This window comes from Labeo rohita, chromosome 6, assembly GCF_022985175.1.
Source record: "Labeo rohita strain BAU-BD-2019 chromosome 6, IGBB_LRoh.1.0, whole genome shotgun sequence".
Classification (NCBI taxonomy): domain Eukaryota; kingdom Metazoa; phylum Chordata; class Actinopteri; order Cypriniformes; family Cyprinidae; genus Labeo; species Labeo rohita.
The window spans coordinates 27,417,080-27,438,452 of record NC_066874.1 but is presented as its reverse complement, the minus strand read 5'-3'; the positions used below and the strand labels follow the sequence as shown (position 1 = coordinate 27,438,452).

The following is a 21,373-nucleotide window of genomic DNA, read 5'->3' as shown; positions in this document are numbered from 1 at the left end:
AAATGAAAAAAAAATAATATTAATAATTATATATTGATCATTACAGTCATTAATGCTAACAAAAGCAACTAAAATGTTAAAATATATCAGTAAATGTTGAAATTAACACACTCTAACAAGGAACAATACTTCTATTCTACAGCTTTTATCAATCTCAATGTTACAAATAGACTAAAGATGCTGAACATTCATGCTAAAGATGGCCATCTTTAAACATCTACACAAAGGCCACAATATTGAAATTACATACATTTGGATATCAAAATATATTAGTCACACAACGGGCAAAAGAACTCGCAGCTATCTAGTATCACACACACCGGATGCGTCACATTCAATTTAAGCGGCGGTCTACAAGAGTTTATTTGATCACCAAATAGGTAAAAGTATACTGCTGTCCTTTCTCCACTAATGCAGCATCTAGTCAACAAATTCATCACTAAGTAATGATGTAAAAACATGCATTACAGTAAACTGTACACACCGTTTCGTTGTCGATGTTTTATTGGATGGGAGGTGAGCTACAACGTTCAGTTCGCTAACTGAAAACAGGCTAGACTAATCGATTCTTGGGATTTAAGAATAAATATTGTTTTATTAAAATGAGAATCAATTAAAATTGAGAAATGGAGTTTTTTTTTACCCAGCCCTAATATGAACCGCATTATGCAGTGATTGTGTGCAATTCATGTAAGAATTCAATACATAAAAATGGTATTGACATAGTATATACATACAATAGGTATAATATTATACATTTTATTCAGCTAAAGTGTTTGCAAGAATCCCTCTGCATCTTTCAGTAATAAATGACGTGTTGTACCGTAACACTTAATTGAATGTCTGACTGAACATGTAAAACTCAAACAGATGACCTGTATTGGTTTTGCTTCACTGCACCAAAATATCCCATTAAGTGGGTTGTCATTTTTTAAATTTTCAAGCCATTACAACACGATCATAAAACAGAAGACAGAATGTCAAATAAGAGAGAGAGAGAGACAGAAAATGGAAAAAAACAACCAAAAATCCAACAAAACGCATTAAGCACTCTCTCGAAGCGAATGATTATTTTATTTATTTGCGTCTCACCAACGTGAGAATTATTTAAAACCAGGTTGCAAATTAGGTGAGGCTTTTTGGTGGTCTGACCCCTCATATTAGGACTCGAACCCTTTCAAGCAAATGAAAACAAAATTTATTTCTGATCATTTTGATGATGTTTTCATCACAGATGTTCTATTACAAATTTACGTGTGTATTTTCACCAGTTGCCAAATAGATATTAATAACAAGAAGTCCCATTCACCTGAGGTAACCATAGCAACAAGCACACTGCTTACAGTTTCTGTTGCGATCAGTATCGGCCAGTACATTAACAAAACATCACAAGTCCTCTCAGTACTTCTCACTTTTATATCATTATTAATACACATCACAAATATATCACAGAGAATCCTGTCTTTTACTGTAGCTCAAGCAGTAGAGCAGGGCACATGAAACAACAGCATTATGGGTTTGATTCTCAGGAAATGCATGAGCGGATAAAAACATCTGGCAAAGCACATGCATGTAAAGTAAAATTTAGATAGCTGACAATTAGAGAAAGTGTGTTAGTGCACTAAATGATAGATTGTGCACTGAAAAAAAAACCCTATAAACGTCTGAAATTCATTGTATAACACTGTTTAAAACCCTTGATATTTAACAGATGCTGTATATAATCTCACATTCATTTTTATACTCAAGGGATGATTCAGTCCAATTAGTCCAAAAATTCTTTTTCTTGAAATCGGTTATGTCTAAAATAAAATAAAATAATGATTTCAGGGATGTTTGTGCTTGGGGGATTCATGACAAAGCACAAGTAATTTTTTTATCCTGACAACAATAGTTTCTGTCAGAATAGGTTACTACAGTTAGCTGGAACTACAGTTCAACTGTGTAACTTATTATTATCCACAAGAACATAATGACAAAGATTCTGAATGCCTCTTACACTGTTTGGGGAAAATCCCATGTATTATTTTATTTACACAGAAACTATGGTTACTGAGGTAAATTTTTCTAAGGGTTTACATAGTGGGACCGTGCATAACAGGCAAGGGACTTTACATGACAGGCATTTTGCCACCGATTCCATCTCGTAACTACCCTGTAAAGAGTTGAGCCAAGAAAATGGGCTTGGCAGACTGCTTTCAATATGTTGCCTCACCTGTTTATGCGGAGAAAACAGATGGCAAAAAGCAGATGTCAGATACATTTTGCAGTATGGAAGCAGTCATTTTCTTGTTACTTCATCTCTCGCCAAGCTTCGTTTTAAGTCTCAGTAGAAATTCCAAATAGCACACATGGGAAGATTTGTGAGTTGTTTTCCCATTTAATGCTATATCTTTAGCTCATCCATAGACAAAAACAAGTGAACTGGCTTTACCTTATCCTTGAACATGAAGTCCAGGATAGTCTTGGTCAGTGTCTGTCTGACAAGTCAGTGGTAGTTCAAACAACATCGCACTTTTTCAACAGTCTGTCAATTCCAAGACTTCAAGCTTTATTGGAGAACTGTGCTTGAAAACTTGAAAACAAATGTATCATCATCAAGAGGTTTAAGTGTTGAAAGAAAATGTCTTTCACATAAAAACTAGAACTGCCCTATGCAACCGTCTTGTTTTCCGTGATGCGGTAAATGTGGACGAAATTGTGCAATCCAGTCATAAAAGTGGAATTTACTTTATAACATGTAATATCATGGAATTTGCCCATTTTGGGATGAATAGATCAAAAGTAGGTCAGTACATTTAAATCAAAATGCAATATGGACTAGTGTCTATGAATATTAAGCCACAGAAATACTATTTAAATATAAATCCTGCATGTTCTGCATGTCTCTGTGTGAATGAATGGCGCATATGCACAGTTTCGTTTGCTACATGCATACTGAAGCGTGTCTGCCGCTTACAATGTTTTCAGCCTCTGCCACCTCTATATATGAGTACATGAAGACATAAACATAATCTCTAGAACTGCTCTGAGAGTCAGTTTATGAGCATTTTACAGATTCTTTTGAGAAAAACTATCATCATATCATATACAAACAGAAACTTAAAGGTCTTCACAGCTACCAGTCAAAATAAAAATTTGGTTTAACTTGAAGAAATTGTGACAGAAATATATAACCTAATATAACGATAGTACTACTGCTACTACTAATAAAACTATTATTAAAACATTATTTTGTAAGGAATATTGAAAAATGAAAATGAAAAACAGTATTTCTGGGAAAACAAAAAAGAAACAAATAAAATAGAAATAAATTAATTCTTTATAAAATCAATTAATTAGACATGCTTTTGGTTATTGATATTTAATGAAACCATTTAAATGGAAACAATAAAATTAAAGAAAAACAGAATTTGTTAAAAATAAAGCTGATTTTGAGAAGAAAAATAAAACGTTTTTCACAGGGCCTTAAAAATGTAATTTTTGTTAAACTTTTAACAAATTGCTGTTAAATGTTGTATGTTTCATGATTTCAATTAATTAAACATGCTTTTTGATTTTTTTTTAAACCATTAAAACAAAGTCTAGAAAAATTTAAATGGAAAATAAAGTAATCCAGAAAAATTAAAATGGAAAAACTAAATTTGGCAAAAAATAAAACAGATTTCATAGGGCCCTACAATTGTAGGTTTAACAAAAAGTTTAACAAAAAACAACAACAAAAAAATTTATAGGGCCTTAAAAATTTATTTTTTGTTAAACTTTTAACAAATTGCTGTTAAATTGTGTACGTTATATGATTTAAATTAATTAGATATGCTTTTTTATTATTTTTATTTTTTATTTTTATTTTAAACCATTAAAACAAAGTCCAGAAAAATTACAACTGACAAACAAAATTTGGCAAAAAATGAAATAGCTTTCTGATTATTTAATTTAATTTTTAATTTATTTTTTTAAACCATTAAAACAAAGTCTAGATGAAAATGGAAAATGACTTAATCCAGAAAAATTAAAAACGGAAAAACAAAATTTTGCAAAAAATAAGACATTTGTAGGGCCCTACAACTGTTATCCAAATGTTGAAAGACACAAAAACCCAAATTCATGCTGAACCAAGTTTATCATGCATACATGTAATGTAAAATTAATGTAATTTAACATATAATTGGTCATTTTGCATGTTGTCCCAATTAGACAGTCTCCTCCTGTCTAATTGGGAGTTTTCATCCAGGATAAATTGAAAAGTGGAACAGATTTTATGTAGTCTAAAGTCTAGCTCTGTGACGCTAAGTATCCTTTAACCAAGTTCAAAAAGTCATACATTTTTAAAGTTTGTGATTGCTCCCTCATTTCAGCTTCCCTATACTTTAAACGGCTCTTTAAGCTCATGGCCACGTGGGAGTCGGTTGCATTGGCCACAGTGCCCACAGCAGTTGAGCAATCATCCAGACTTCATGCCAGGGAGTAGGATAAAGGGGAAGCAGAACAGAGGACGACAGCATCCCATATCTACAGCCCTGGGGCAGTCAGTCTGTCTCCTCATTCTGGGGAGGGGTAAACCTGTTAGGCCTGGCTAGGAGACTAAACACTACCCTCTATTGGATGACACAGAGATTGTGCATGGTGAGGTTGACCCTCGCTCGAACCACGTAAAGGGTTGCAGCAATGAGAAGAGTGACCAAGCGGTGAACTTCCAATCCGATCCGATCCGATCCGAGTCAAGCCACGTCTAGAATGCAAATGTGATAATGCGCGTGAAGGACGTAAGCTACTTTTCATTTTGGAATGAAATTATATAGGACGGGTTTAGAATTAGAAATGAGTTTGCTTACATATCAGGTTCTTGTTCTGGGTTTTCAAATGCAGATTTTGACGTCAGTGTGAATTGCAGTTTGCTATATTTTGCTTTATTTGACATTTCTCAGTGGAAAATGATATTCAGATAAGAAAAAACCTGATTTTATCCATCCTGAATTGACTATGTCATGAAAATTTGGCATCTCCTTCTAAACTGAATTTGAGTTTGGTAAAACAATGCTTAAATATTTGGCTCATGGTTATTATTCCATGATGATATTTTATTTATATTAATAAATTACTTAGATTAAGTATGTATTTTTTTAAGTTATTTAATTCTAAATAAAATTGTATTTAACTGTATTTAATTCTGTTTTTTTTTTATTATTATTATGTGTAGTCAATAGATAAGTGCTGTCTAAAAAACTGCCAATATTACATTTTGACACTCATTTTATTCTTTCTAAGTAACATATACTGATAAATTGTTCACAATAAGACCAAAAACCTGTGTTAAAAAAATAAATAGTCAATTTTTATTTCATGTGAAGAACTTCAAAGAACTCCTGTACACCAACTAGCCTAGTGCATTCATGATTAACAGACTTTTGCATTTATTCTTTGTTTTTCTATTTCAGAATACAAGATCTGCAGGACCACTTCCCCACAGCGGCCTGTTACGAACGTTTGAAGACTTTTCGTAAGTCTAAATTACTTTTAACACGTCCTCTGTTGGGAATAATATACAATTAGACATGCGTCTTATGAAGTGGGCATGTGGTAATTGCAAATTAGGAACTGGCCTGATTGGTTATACAGAAGGAACAGAAAAGATCTCACTGACTTTTTCTATACCAAAGTGTATTATTCACACTAGTGTGGGAATAATATTAATAGGGGAACAGTGTTAAATGTTGAACTTCACATTTATGCTTTTTTGCAGCAATAAGTTGTACTTAGAGTCAAGCCAATATCTGACCACTAATATCCTGTCATCCAATAACATTAAGACTGACATCTGTCTTTAACTTGAGCTTTGTAAGTAATAGGCCACTCTCCCGTTTATTAAGTCTCATTTCGAGTAATAACATGGGGGCAGATTAACAATTACAACAAAAAAGAACAGGAAAATGTCAATAATTTCAGTCAATATATCAGCTTACAAGAAATGTGTGAACTTTGTGTTTCAGGTCATGTTTAGCATATGGTTATGTTTTCTCATGCAAATCTGACATTATTGTGGTTATTTACCCTTTTTATCCCAAAGTAATGAGACTTTGGGGGTCGGCACACAATGTTTGATGTTTTCAAAGGCTGCTATGACAGAAAATTATACAGCTTTGTGGCTGTAATGAACAGTGACTATATATGGGTGAATTTCATAAAACCTGCCAGGAAGGTCATATTTCACCACTAAATTAGAAGAAAGAAATAAACAAATATATTGCTTCAAAGAAAATTAATCCTGTTTTAAGGAAGCTTATCCTATTTTTTACATTATGACACATTTTATTGTTTTACAGCTTTTAATGCTATAAGTTAGTCATTTTTACTGAAAAAAAGAATTGATGCATTATGGTAATAGATACATTTTTTGCATTGTTAGTGCAAATAAATAAATAGTATAGCTTCGCGCAGCAATTAGCAGGGTTCAAGCGTTTTAAGACCCTTGAGCAATTATAGACATTTTAACAATATTTTGCCTAAAAATGCTGAAAAATTCTAAATAAAATCAGTAGAAATATTATTTAATGATTTATAACTTTTGACCAATAGGTGGCGCTGATCCCAAATTGATGTAGTGTGGTTAACTAGGGGTAACGATAACACACACATAGATTGGCGCCAATATGCCATTTTTCATATCTCCTAGCAACTAGGTGGCACTGTGTTGAAACTGTGCAGGTAACCTCAGGAGATGATTGTCATAACAAACTCCAAGTTTGGTCTGAATACAATAAAGCGTTGAGGAGATATAGTCTTGTGTCTACTTTGGCAAGCTCTTCATCAGATTCATTTGTGTGTTGTTTGAGAATGATTGAGTCTATCAAAAATTTTTTGATAACTTTTTGTTAGGACCATCTAAAGATGGTCTGTATCAATTTTAGTGAAAATCGGATTAACCATGTAGGATGAGTTCGAATATTTGACATCATGTAAAAACCCAAAACAATATAGAGTTATTCAGAATGAGGAGATCTAATATATGATATGAATATTGTGTGTATGTGTGAAAAATTGTGTGATATACGAGGTGCAAAACCTGATAACGCCACTTAGTGGCCGATTTCATTAAAATTTAAGACTTCTAGAGCCATGAGCCAAACAGGCCCATCGAATTTTGTTCTTATCAGCCTTTGTTAACCTTGTCTAATAGGTGCTCAGAGTTGATTGGCTGATTGTGGCCATGTTTTTCAAGATACGCCAGTGTCCTCATACATATGGATGGGACCTTGGACAAAGACACTGCATGCCAAATTTCAAATAAATCAGACTTTCAGGTGTGTAGTTACAGCCATTTTCATGTTTTTTTCCTGCTATAGTGCCAACTCCCCAATTTTTGTAATTTGACCAAAGATTGAGCTCATTCATATGTGTTCTGGGTTTGGTGAAAATATTTCATTCCATTCAAGAGTTACAGCCATTTTAGTAAAAATGACCCCATCTTCTTCGAAAGTTTTGGCATCCTGTCACAAACAAGAATCACTGATCGAAAGTCTTTTGATAACTTTTTGCCTTGAGGGTTCTTTGATGCATGTCGAGTTTTGAGTGAATCGGACAAATGGCCTTTGGGGAGTTCGAAAAAGTTGATTTTTCGGAAAATTCAAAATGACGAAAAAAATGGGCTTCAAGCAAACAAATCTGTTGGAAAATCTTTAGTTTGATCCAAAGATTACAAAAATAAGACACTTGAGTCTACGAGTTATGGTGAAAAATGTCTAAAATGTTTGATTTTAGTGCTGTAGCGCCCCCCTTACCATTTGATCGTTTCGGCTCTCTAGGCCTTACAGTTTGGTCTGCACCATCTGTTTTAGGGAAGAAGAAAAAGAAAAATCCCTTCAATTACAATAGGGTTAGGCACTGACAGCCTTGTGGACAGCGTCCACGTTACGCTCCGGGCGTCTCGTGTTCGAATCCCGACTCAAGGACCTTTCCCAATCCCGCCCTCACTTCGCTTCCTGTCACTAATGATCTGTCCTGTCATAATAAAGGCAAAAATGCCAAAAAAAAAAAATAAATAAATAAAATTTCACCCATGCACAAAAAGATTTTATATTTCACAATCTAAGTATTGTTTTAGTATTGTTTTAGCTGAGCTACTTAAGTATACATAACAAAAGAAATATCTTAATAGTCACTCGACTTCATCATTATTAATAAGCGCTTCAGTTCCATGTCCCGTGGATCAAATTACAATTCATTTACTTAAGACTCGTTTCTTTTCCCACAGCGTGCAGGGTTATTTCCCCAGAGACGAGTGTTCAAACACGACAGTTAAATGTAACCCCTTGCCGTGCGTCGTGGCAGGACTTAGACAATCCACTTTTTATTTCCTCTGAGAGGGCTGGGTAAATTTCAGTAACACATACTCATACGACTCTGAAATTAGCCAGTCCGACAGGTGAAATAAAGCTTTCTTTTCTTGAAAGAACTTGCAGAAATCATTGTTCTGTGTCAGGAGCCTGTTAGAGACATATGACTGTGTGACACAAGAAAAGGAAACTTGTATTTGGGAAATGAAGCAGAAAAATTTGTGCAAGAGCTTAATAACAGCAAAATGAATTAGGAGGCATGTATTAATTTGAGGAACACGATTAAGGATTATGAAAAGGCCCGGATGAAAGCGTAAAAGACGTTATGTAATGATAATCCTCCTATGAATGACATCCTACAAGTTAGTGGTGCTCACAGAGTATTAAACTTTGGGGTAGAACTCGTCCATAGCACAAACTGTGAGCAGGAATGCATCAAATTATATGGCTTGTTGGAGATAGTTTTGTTATTACTTCTCTAAATGAACAGACCTTTCAATAAAATAGGCAAAAAATAATCCCACACACAAACAATACGACTCAATTAAATATATGCATTACATGTTTGGAGTGTCTCAAAATCCATCTCTATATATTGTTGTGAGTTTGGGTTTATTATGTTCATCTGAGAACGCAAAGTGCGCTATTTCATCAGATTTGTAAGGCAAATCATTTCTAAACAAAGGAGACTTATGCTAAATGTTCATTGCAATTTCAAAATAAAACCTTAAACCCTCGTTCTGAGTTTACACGTTTTGATGTCCACATATTCAAGAAATGACAGCTGTAGCTTTTTGGTCATAAGGAAATAACCAAATATTAAAGATTTAGTGGACATTTGAATTAAATATTGTTTAGTCAATATTAAAAAAGGATTAGCTCTTGCTGTAAAGTGTAAAAACAATCGTCAGGCCATTGACGCCCTCTTCAGGTATTTGTTATAATGCATAATGTACATTAGTTCTAATGTTTATAATATATTATGTATTTGAGCAGTTTTGTTCAATAAAACCATATGATTACTTCCTTTTGATACTTAATTTGAACAAATTATTAATTTGTTTTGTATTTTTATCAATAGCCAAAAATACATTGTATGGGTCAAAATGATCATTTTCTTATTTTATGCCAAAAATCATTAGGATATTAAGTAAAGATCATGTTGCATGAAGATATTTTGTAAATTTCCTACCAAAAATATATCAAAACTTAATTTTTGAACTTCATTTGTTACAACTTTAAAGGTGATTTTCTCAATATTTAGATTTTTTGCACCCTCAGATTGCAGATATTCAAATAGTTGTATAGCAGCCAAATATTGTCACATCCTAACAAACCACACATCAATGGAAAGCTTATTAAAGCTTAACTTTAATTTTTTAACCCTTATGACTAATTTTCTGGTCATTTTAAAGGCTATAGTTTGGTTAGGTCTGTTTTTATTACTTCAACAAAAATGAGGGAAAAAAATTTAATTGATTAATTGTCAGAATAATCGACATATTAAAAAAAAATAAAAATAAATTAGAACTTCTTTACCTAGCTTTATATGAAAACCTTGTTCAAAAATCTTACCTTTAACTTTAATTTCTGTTGAAAAATCATGTTTTTTTGGACAAATTAAATGGTCTTCTAAACATTTAAAACAATAACATTTATTGCTTCATCTGAATACTGTATTGAAACCACACGCATTCAGTAATACACCAAAAAAAAAAAAAAAGAAAAAAAACAATTATACAATTATATATGGATGCACCAAAGGCAGTGAACACAATGCTCTACAAAACACTACTTTACAGAAATTTAAAAATTCTAAATATCAAAAACACACAGCTGCAAAACAGCAGCTAGCTGTTATCGGTGGGACAACTTGGGGTTGGACTGCCACAAATGACATTTGTAATCAAGTTAGTCAGAGCAGTCAACAACCACCTGCCAAAACAGCAAAAAAAACAAAAACAACTTTTTAATAAAATAGGAGATTGAAATGCTGGTATAAATTAACGTGAATCAAGAAATCAGTTCGAATCAAGAGGTAAATGTACCTGACATAAACCGCTCACTTTCAATGCAGCGCAGACCACACAAGAATACAAAAGTGAGAAAAGAGATTTTACATCCCGTCAGTTACACACAACCAGTAAGAAACAATGTTACGCTAGGCTTGAATCATTGAACAGAACAAAGATAGCTATGGCTTGTATTTGCTTGGAACGTAACCTGAACAGCAGCCAATTATGGGTCTTCAAGGAGAGCAAGACGATAAACTCCAATGCCCTGATGCTTTGACACTAGGTGACTAAAATATTAATACACCAATGCAGAGGAGACACATCCTAGCTGACCTAAAGCTTAGAACAAGACTGGATACGGATTAAACTCTCTTGAACCAAGACAAAAATATTAAACGCAATATTCATGGCTAAATAAAAGTTCCACTTTTGCTTTTTCTAACTGAGCTATGAGCTGGAATCATTTCCTGTAGTAACTACAGCTGTGTCAATAGTGTTTAACTTGTATTTAACCATGAATGATTCTATAATTAGCTTTTTAGTGATGTCAGTTGACAGTGTGATTACTAGACATCAAAAAAACTTCAGTCAAACTGCTGTAAGCTCAGTGACAAAACAGACTGCCAGAAACCGATGACATTACAGGAAAAAAAAACTGTAAAAAAGACAGTTTAAAACCTTCACTTCAGCAATAAAATCATATGTACATCTGCATAAAGTGTCCGTTTGGGAAGGTTGGAGAAGTTAGGTGGACTTTCGACCAGAAGGCGCATGGCGGTAGGTTGGGTGTTGCTTCTGATGGCCTTTGTGGAAGGCCACTTAAGTGTGTGTCGTCTTAATCTCCACAAAAGCACGCAGTTATTGTTTAGGCTAGGAGTCTGCAGGCTTCTAGTCCTGCTCCATTGGCTCCTCCTCTGCGCTCTCTGAGTCCAGGGCCCCTGACCCAGAGTCGCCCTCTGTGGGTGACTCTACGCTACTGCTGCTGCTGGATGTGGGTGCAGAGGCGTTTTCATCAGTGCTACTGCTGCTGACTTGCTCGCTTGGCTCCTCCCCTTCTCTCACTTCAGGGCTAGAGGCCATGCCTGCTGGGGCTCTCTGCTCTGATTGGTCCATATCGCTGGGCTCTTCTGAGGAGTCGTCAGAGCCACAAGGAACCTCTCTCTCAGTAAAAGCCTCTCTGGAATCTGCCACGGGACACTCTGGCTGTGTGCTGGACGGCTCTGCGTTAGTAAAGAATAGAATATGTTAGTGATTATGTAGTTTGTACCTAAAAGAAGAGGGGGGGAATAAAAAGCTACCTTGGTCCTCAGAGCTTCCAGCTGAACCATGAGGTTTACTTTCCTCCTCTTCTTCACTCCCCTCCTGCAACATGGATGATGGCGATTCGGCATCCTCTGATTTATCTGAGGAGCTATTAGTTGATGTAGATCTTGGTGTATCGACAACCTGTTCGTCTACTTCATCTTCATCCTCCTCTTCATCAGTACCATCCTTGTTGAATTTCAGTCTTTTTACTTCATGTTCCTCCGCCTCCATTCCCTCATCTTCCTCGTCATCTAAGTGCTTGTTCTTTACAGAGCTGCCGAGAGGCCCACCGATGCCTGATACAGATGCATCACTGGAACACAAAGATACAGTTGAAGTGAATTTTACATACACTTTGCTGAATCTGCAAAATGTTAATTATTTGACCAAAATAAGAGGAAACATACCATACCATACAAAATGCATGTTAGTTTTTATTTAGTACCGACCTGAATAAGATATTTCACATAGAATAAGTTTACATATAGTCCACAAGAGAAAATAATAGTTGAATTTATAAAAATGACCCTGTTCAAAAGTTTGTGTACACTTGATTCTAAATACTGGGTTGTTACCTGAATGATTCACAGCTGTGTATTTTTGTTTAGTGATATTTTTGAGTCCCTTGTTTGTCCTGAACAGTTAAACTCCTCGTTGTTCTTCAGAAAAGTCTTTCAGGTCCCACAAATTCTTTGGTTTTCCAGAATTTTTTGTATTTGAACCCTTTCCAACAATGACTGTATGATTTTGAGATCCATCTTTTCACACTGAGGGGCTCATATGCAACTTTTAGAGAAGGTTCAAACACTCACTGATGCCTCAGAAGGAAAAACGACGCATTAAGAGCCGAGGGGTGAAAACGTTTTGAATTTGAAGATCAGGGTAAAATTTTGTCTTCAGGGGAACATGTAATATCTTCTATTGCTGATAAAGGGCAATACTACATGAAAAAAATATTATATTTAGGCAAAATTAGAAAAATGTACAACTTTATTTCATTCAAAAGTTTACACCCCCACCTCTTAACGCATAATTTTTCCTTCCGAAGCATCATTGAGCGTTTCAACCTTCTGTAATAGTTGCATATGAGTCCCTCAGTTGTCCTCAGTGTGAAAAGATGGATCTTAAAATCATACAGTCATTGTTGAAAAGGGTTCAATTACACAAAAAAGCTGAAAAACCAAAGAATCTGTGGGACCTGAAAGACTTCTGAAGAACACAGGACAGTTTTACTATTGATGAAAAACAACAACCATCACTAAACAAAGAAAACACAGCTGTGGATCATTCAGGTAACACAGTATTAAAAATCAAGTGCATGTAAACTTTTGTACAGGCTCATTTTTATAAATTCAACTATTATTTTTCTCTTGTGGACTATATGTAAATGTCTTTTATGTGAAATATCTTATTCAGGTCAGTACAAAAAAATAAAAAATAAATAAATAACATGCATTTTGCATGATCCCTCTTATTTTGATAAAATAATTAACATTTTGCAGTTTCTGTAAGGTGTATGAAAACTTTTGACTTAAACTGTACATTCTGTATTTGTCTAATGTAAAGGATATTCAGGGCTTTATATCGTGAAAAATAAGAGATGATGTTCATTGATTCAACCATAACTTTTCACCATCATCTCTGGTCTTAAGTATGTTTTACAAATAAGATTAGAAAGGAAAAAAACATGAAAGATCAGAAACTTAGCATACCTGGCCGATTTGCTGTGTCCTTGTGCTGTGTTTGTCTCTCTGTTTTCTGTACTGTCCGGAAGGCCATTTGTGGCCAGTGAACTGGACATGGAGTGTTTCTGTCTGTTTAATGGTCTGGGTGTTCCTGGACCGTTTACTTTCCTGTAATACAGAGGAAAATTAAGCTTCATGCTTATTTTTTTTTTTAAATGACTAGCCTTAAGCTCTATATAGTTTCCTCACCTTTCTGTAAAGGCAGATGTGTTCCCTGACAACATGACTCCATTCATTCTGTTGACACCGCTGCAGCCGTTCTTCCTGCAAAGAGGCCAAAAATAGCTCTTCATTTGTCTACAGAGGTAATCAGAGGTATCTAAGGATTCAATTAGTATGTAGCATCTTTATATTTTAATAGTGAACAGTAACTTACTCAGATGTAGGATAAATGCAACTGACAACCATCACATTCTGATGAAGAGAGAAAACAATCAGTTGCAATAACAAACAATGCAAATTCATTTACAACCTCCTATATGGAAAAATGTGCAGACTGAAACTTAAGTTGGACTAAATTATGTGGCTCGAATGGTAATCACTTCACTTCCAGAATTAAGATTTCCTAATAATTTACTCACCTCGTGTCACCCAAGATTTTCATATCTTTTTCTTCAGTCAAAAAGAAATGAAAGTTTTTGAGGAAAACATTCCAGGATTTTTCTGAATATTGTTGACTTCAATGGGGATCAATGGGTTTAAGGTCCAAATTGCAGTTTCAATGCAGCTTCAAAGGGCTTACCGAGGAATAAGGGTCTTATCTAGCGAAACAGTCATTTTTTTTATATATATATAAAAAAAACAAAAACAAAAAAAAATTTAGACATTTTAACCACAAATGCTCATCTTGCACTAGCTCAACCTCACGCATTCACGCACGTGTGATGTAGATGAAAGTACCTACCCAATGTTTACAAAGCAAACATGCAAGTAAGTTAAACACCATTTACAAAAAACTTAAAACGTTAAACGATTTTTTTTTTTTTTAAGGAGAAAACAAAATTTAATTTTGCCCTACACTACCTTTTTGAACCGAAGTACACAGACAAAGAACTAACCGTGCATGGCCTTTCCAATGCAATTACACAATGTGTAAAGACGTGTATGCACATCACAGGGCTAGTGCAATATCAGCATTTGTGGTTAAAAAGTATATTAAATTTTATTTTTTTAAATGACTGTTTGTTTGGCCACATCTTGGATGACATGGGGTGAGTAAATTATCAGGAAAATTTTATTTTTGAAGTGAACTAATCCTCTAGCCACATAAAACACACTGATGAGTCAAAGTTCCTCCAACACATGATAATAAAACCATTTGAAGAAACAAGTGTGTAAAACACTGTAAAATATACTCTAGATTTATAAATCATACACTTGCAAAACAAATACAAGTGGCCATAAATCAACATGGTGCCTTTATGGAAGTCAAAGATAGCAAGTGATAATATCTCACACCTGACTTCTGATAGAACGTAGCAAAACTACAATAAAAATGCAAATACAAGCTGAACATACTGGGAATGGACTGTCATCCCTATAAGAACAGGGTGAAGGAGATTCCTCTTTTATAGAAAGTGCATAGTATATACCAATAAGTTTTTAAACTGAATAATGCATCACGCACTGACCTTCTCTACCCCTCTGAGAAATTTCTCTGTTCCTGTGTAGTTCCTCTTAGGTTCAGTGAGCAGCTCGCACAAGCGCTGGATGGTGAATGGGATCCTGGATAGAGAAAATAATTAAATTAGCTGCTGCATACTCCACAAACAGCATAGGTTATATTCAACAGCCAGAAGATGGCACACTTGCTCTGGGGTAAAGAGACAGGCTCTCTCTTTTTATCCAAAACATCTACTGGTAGGGCTAGGTCATATGGCCCAAAAAAAAAAAAAAAGATTTTTTTTTATATCAGTCATATCAATAATTATCACAATAAATTTCCAAATCTTTATTTCTTTCTGTCAAGTTTAAAGACAGACTTTTGCTTCAAAGTTAAAGGTTAGAAACCAGACCATTAACTGTGGTTTTAAAAACTACTCTTTATACTTCACTTCAGAGCATGACAAACGCTTTATGTTTTTGAATTTTTTACACTTTTCCAGCCATTTTTCCTAAACAAAATAGATGTCTTAACAGAAATATTTATTTCTTAGTTTCTGCATGTTCTAATGAGTAGGGTTGGGTATCGTTTGGGTTTTTTTTCAATACCGGTGCCAAATCGATACTTTTAAAACGGTACCGGTGCCAAAACGGTGCCTGAACCGATACTTTTAAAAAAGCCACAAAGTGGTGGATGACACAAGAATATATTTTTATTGGACAAAAAAGTTCTTTAAATTGAACAATGTATTAAAAGTAAAAAAAAAAAAAAAAAAAGGAGTAGTACTATACATTAAGTCAATGCAAAACGCAACAACAATAAAACCTAAGCCACCTAACCCAGCTACAATAATTTAACAGCTTAAAATTTCAGCAATTCTTTTGCAGAAATATGACTATATGTGATGAGATCTGGGAAAACCCGTCGGATGTCGTGGTGGGACGTTTTCAGGAAATTCGTTTTTCGTTAAATTATTATTCTATAACATCTTGTCTATCATCTCTGAAAATATCTCTTCGAAATTCACTTGTTTAGTGTAGAAAAATAGACATTTATTGCAGCAAGCAGAAATGACTGTCTTTCTCCTATGTTAAGAACGCACTGCGGAGGTGCTTTCCCTTAACACCACAAAAACAGTTAACCTATCAAAATAAACCACGTAACATATTTAGTAAAGGCGTATCAGTTCACATTCTCCACCAGTCCCTTGTAAAGTACGGCAAGCAAAGTTATTTATTTATTTATGTATTTATTTATTTATTTATTTATTTATTTATTTTAATATCGTGAGATGGCGGAGCACAACAACGCCGTCTAAAGTACTGCAGCTGCTCACTTAACCGATACTGGTCTCAATCTGCTCAGTTTTGGTGATGTCAGTGCCCTAAATGATGTTACGGGCTATTTCACATCCAGAGATGAAGGATCGGATGATGAAGTTACTAAAGAGGAGTCGTCCGTTGACAGTCTGTTTTACGCACAGTGCGCGAACAGTTGCGCTGCGCTCGCTTTTACTACAAGGTAGGCTGCATTATTTACTAAACATAAAATGGGTGATCAACGGAAAACAAACGTTAGTCTGTTTGTCTAATGATGCAGTAGCGCTCCTAACTTGACAGACAGCTCTCGTTAAACCCGTAAAGTGAAAGTGAAAGCCGTCTCACTTTAAAGCCGTTTTTCTCAAAATCCCATTCCTGAAAATCATCGCTATCAGCCAACCTAAGATAGCCATAACGTAGGTTATGTAAAAAAATAAAAGTTTTGAAAAGGGGCCTGAACTCAGCTTTCATATGGTGTCAAAACCTAAAAAAGGTAAAATTTCACCATGTGTTGGGTTTTCCTAGATCGCATCACATATTTGCCGTCTCTGGCAAAATACGACACCTCTCCAGCTGATGTCTGCAAACTGTCAAACACGGTGCATCCCTCTGCTTTCAAGTTTATTCCACATACCATCAAATGTTTCATTAGGTTTGACGCATTTTCCCTTTCACACGCAACTGCTGTAAAACATTTGCTGCACGTCGCAGTGTCCGAATCATTTCTCGTGAAATATAGCCACACTTTAGAATGTTTAATTTTTGGCATTTTAAGTTAGACGCGTTTAATGTAGCTAAGCTAACGGCAAACCACCTGCTGCAGTCAGAGCAAGTGTAACGATAGTTGCAGCATTCACGCGCTTCTCGGATCGTCTCATTTCCAGACGATTTGTGCTTTTAATTCGAAATGTGAAAATGGATAGTAACTACAAAGATGTCTTGGATTTCTATCATCAAAGCTTTCCGACGTTCACGTGAGTTTTCTCATTCAGTAAATAAATTTTCAGATCATTCTGACACCCCATGAATGCAGTATTTAAATTTAGCTAGCGATCATGCATGTTGATGAATCAATGCTTCTGCATCCGTGTCATAGCACCAGAAGACAAATATTTCTATCGACAGTTCAGGCATTTAAGTGGCACCGAAATTCGCGTTCTGATTCGGTCCGGTACATACCGGTCACATGGGTACCGGCACCGGGTTTCGGTACCCAACCCTACTAATGAGTGATATTGTTTCAAATCATGAAACAAGTTTGTATTGCCTGACTTTGATGTGCATCATCAACACAGTTTGCAGTGCATGCTGCAATATTAATATGATTTTCTTACATGCACATTTGACAGTAGCTTGAGTTGTCAGTATTAGTAGCTTGAGTCAGGATGAAGATGTAAATTTATGTAACAACCTCAAAAATTTAACAACCTCATTTTTATATGGTGAAATTTAATTATACTAACTGTTTGAGTTTTATTAAAACTAACTTGGTCTTCCATAGTAGCATACATTTAGATCACGATAATCACAGGTAAAAACCACACATATAGCACCTCAATACCATGGTAAACATGTAACTATACATTTAGTATAAATGCACAAACGCTATAGCTTAATCACAAAAATACTGTAATTATATATTACTCCTTTAAGATATTTTAATGCATATCTAAATAATACAAAATCCGATTTGAATGTCCCACCTTTCTGCCACAATACCATGGTGCAGTTAGTTACAGTAAATCCATGGTAAATGATGGCCATTTCTAGACTGAACAGCCTTCTGACTGTAACATTTTACACAGTGTTTCTCCTGTTTGTCAGCACTGTTTCATCTGGCTTTAAAATTTGAGTCATTTGTGTTCTTCGCTGAATTCAAGTGCTTCACACTGGATCTCACAGCACTGTTTAGTGGTCACATGACCAAGATTTATCAGCGAGTAAATGCATCTGCTGTGCTGCCCTTTGAACTTTGGGGTTGTGTGGTGCCGTTTCATTTCGCTTTTGGTGCATAAACATTATATCAAACTCTTGTTATTGTTTTAGAGGAAAGTTATATCGCAATAATTATCGTTATCATTTTATCACCCAGCCCTATCTTTTGGTACACTTAGTACAGGGACAAACTCAGTAAAATTTCTAAAATGAAAACTGGTGATAGCACCACACTACACAGTTAATTAGTGTGTTACTTACCCGTTGTACCCATTGACTATCTTAAGAATTCTCTCCTTCATTTCTTCAAAAGGAACAGATTCTACATTGGGGTTGGCAGGCCCTCGCTGTTCTGGGGCCGATGCTCGGAAATCCTCCATTACTTTCTCCAGTTTGAATATGAAGTAGCTTTTAAATTGAGACCAGGACACCCTGAAATGCAACAATACAGAGCATTACTAACTCAGTCACACAGACAGCTAAAATTTGTAAGAGACAACATCCGCCAGTCATGATCTTCCTTATTACACGGTTACCGGCCAAATAAGTGAGTGTTGAAAATTTCACTGAAATTGTTTTATTATGTGAGACGTGACAAGAGTGATATGAGAGATATGAAACTAAACACTGCCACACAGTCAAGCGGTCATTATGCAAAAATAATTGACCACAGAACTCTACTGACCAATCAAAAGTAGGTATTCCAGAGACAGATACAGATTTAATTTCCTGATATGCATCTATATATTCTCACAATTACTTTATGAAATGAGAGCAGGTCGTCTAAAGCAGATCTGGTCGATAAGTACAAGGTACAGTGTGTTTTGGAACAAAACCAAAAGTGCTGTGGTAGTGCAATAAACCACCTTATGGTGTTACCCAGAAAAGAAGTTATGATTTTAAACAACCACTGAAATAGAAGTCACACAGAGGTAATTGGGGTTTCTATGCCCCTCTTAGATCACTCACTGATATCTGGACGTACTTACAAGGTTTCCCCAGTTTTTGCAATATGGCACAAAAACTGATCCAACACCAGAGATGATTCTTTCTTCACCTTCTTGTCAAAATCTGCAGCAAACACAAAAATAAGACGATAAACATGTTTACTTAAACCCCTGTTAATATCTTAAATTTCAAAGCTGGGTGGTCTACTCAAGTTCTGCATTCATGAAAAAAAAAAGCTTTTTTTTAACTACACATCACATTTTACATGTTGACAGAACAACTACAATGCACTGGTTTCTAGGTTTATGTAATCTTCTAGCTCCAAAAATCCTTTTCTATAAATATTTAGACAACCCAGACAATAACTACAATTAGTCTTGTATAATAATATGCATGCTTTCATTAAATTTATAAAAACATATAATTATTTTCCAAGAAGAGTACAACTATAATGACCCTAAACATCTTGTTTGTAGTCTTTAGGTAATCTTCACTTCACTTTATGACCACAACTATTTATACCACTAAAGGAAAACTATAACCAGTCCAGCCCTGAACTTTTATGAAAAATATTACGCCATTTTCCTAACACACTTACATAAGAACTAGTAAAGGTACGTTAAATCTGAGCTGTCATTAATCATAAAAAACAGTTACACCACTCCAACGATAAATACAAATATAAAGATTGGGAAACTATTAAAAACAATAATAGCAGTAAAAAAATTAATTATAATATTCAAGTTAGTATTAGAACCGAGTACAACTTTAATTACGCTGTAAATGACCCAAAAAACACTTTATAAAGAAAACTAAAAGAAAAACGTACTTTATTATTCAATCTTTCACTAGTTCAGAATAAACCCTGAATAAAAATACGTGTTATATACTCAAATCAACTCTACACCATCCCAAACCACCTAACTAGTTACCTCAATCAACAATAGTCTTGTTTATTAACGTATTGCTTAACTAACCCATCGTTTTGGTCAAAAAATGACAAAAGTCATAAAATAGGAAAAAGAAACTTGTTCATCTCTTCCTAACACACAACAGACCTCGAAAAACAGGAAAAGCCATTTAGCCACAGGCCATGCTAACATTAGCTAACTCACATTACCAGCTCTTAAGCACATATAACTCCTCTCTAAACTCACGCAGACCGCCTCAACACACACAGCCGGGTACCTTTAAGAGCTTCCAGAAGAGTGTCTATCTCCATGTCTGTATTGTTGTCCCTGTCTCCAGTTGGAAAGCGAGAGCTGATGGCTGCTGTTGAGCTCAGTGAAGAAGAGGAGAGGGGAAACATTTCAATATGGCGGCGTCTGCGACGTCACTGCCGGCCGCTCTTCGGGAGCGCTGACTGTTGCGCAATAGCATGGCTGCGTCTCAAAATCCTCTCAGCTGTTGAACTAGACATCATTTGGCTTTGTAGGCGTAAAGTGTTTTGAAAATGTGCCTCAAAACCTGAGCTGCCCATGCAAACAGCATTTTGGAGCACAGTATGCGTGTTTCGAACAAACTTTATGCCGAATGAATGTCTTGAGCAATCTGACTGGAATTATTAGCCTTTTTATAATTGAACGCTCATCTTCTTGTTCATATAAAAGCACGAATGACTCATTTCTCATCTCTTAGTGTAAAATGTCTGGCCTGTTGTTTTCTTCCTCTACAAAATTTACTATAGTAACCAACCCAAAATACCAAACCAACTAATATTAGAATGAATAACAATGTTTTAAAATGTTAATTAAGGCCTGAGCATACACTGTATTACATGGCACTACAAATAATTATATATATATATATATATATATATATATATATATACAGTACTGTGCAAAAGTCTTAGGCCACTAGTATTTCCACCAGCTAAAAAATGGTTTAAAGTAAGTTATTTCTATCCTTTGCTGTAGTGTGTCAGTAGGAAACATCAGTTTACATTTCCAAACATTCTGTTTGCCATTAATTGTAATCTAGTAAGATTTTTGTTTGCACAGGCAGTCTGACAACAGCCAGTGCTCCACACAGACATCTGATCTCACCATCGTCCAGTCTGTCTCTGGAATGACATGAAGAAACAGAATAACTGAAACAGACTAAATCTAGAAGAACTGTTTCAACATCTCCAAGATGTTTCAAATAACCTACCTGCAAAGCTACCTGAAAA

The 21,373-nt window shown here is 35.1% G+C and overlaps 1 protein-coding gene across 1 annotated transcript; it reads right to left on the bottom strand.

The window, feature by feature from the left end:
• Positions 1-9,963: 9,963 nt before the first annotated feature.
• Positions 9,964-20,554, bottom strand: ppp4r2b (protein phosphatase 4, regulatory subunit 2b). The gene is made up of 9 exons (XM_051113155.1): positions 20,392-20,554; positions 19,245-19,326; positions 18,517-18,687; positions 15,030-15,123; positions 13,775-13,812; positions 13,588-13,662; positions 13,366-13,506; positions 11,647-11,966; positions 9,964-11,568 (listed from the first exon to the last, which is right to left on the bottom strand). Exons 1-9 carry the CDS (start codon positions 20,510-20,512, stop codon positions 11,237-11,239), a joined length of 1,374 nt encoding a protein of 457 aa, XP_050969112.1. The 5' UTR covers positions 20,513-20,554; the 3' UTR covers positions 9,964-11,236.
• Between the last annotated feature and the right edge of the window lie 819 nt (positions 20,555-21,373).

What these genes read in the sequence shown, in the direction of transcription:
- ppp4r2b (XM_051113155.1), bottom strand. Translation starts at nt 20,512, where the DNA reads ATGTTTCCCCTCTCCTCTTCTTCACTGAGCTCAACAGCAGCCATCAGC. An exon ending in ATAGTCAATGGGTACAACGG is followed by an intron (nt 15,124 to 18,516) that starts GTAAGTAACACA and finishes TTCTCTATCCAG; the next exon opens with GATCCCATTCACCATCCAGC. An exon ending in TGGAAGCTCTGAGGACCAAG is followed by an intron (nt 11,569 to 11,646) that starts GTAGCTTTTTAT and finishes TTACTAACGCAG; the next exon opens with AGCCGTCCAGCACACAGCCA.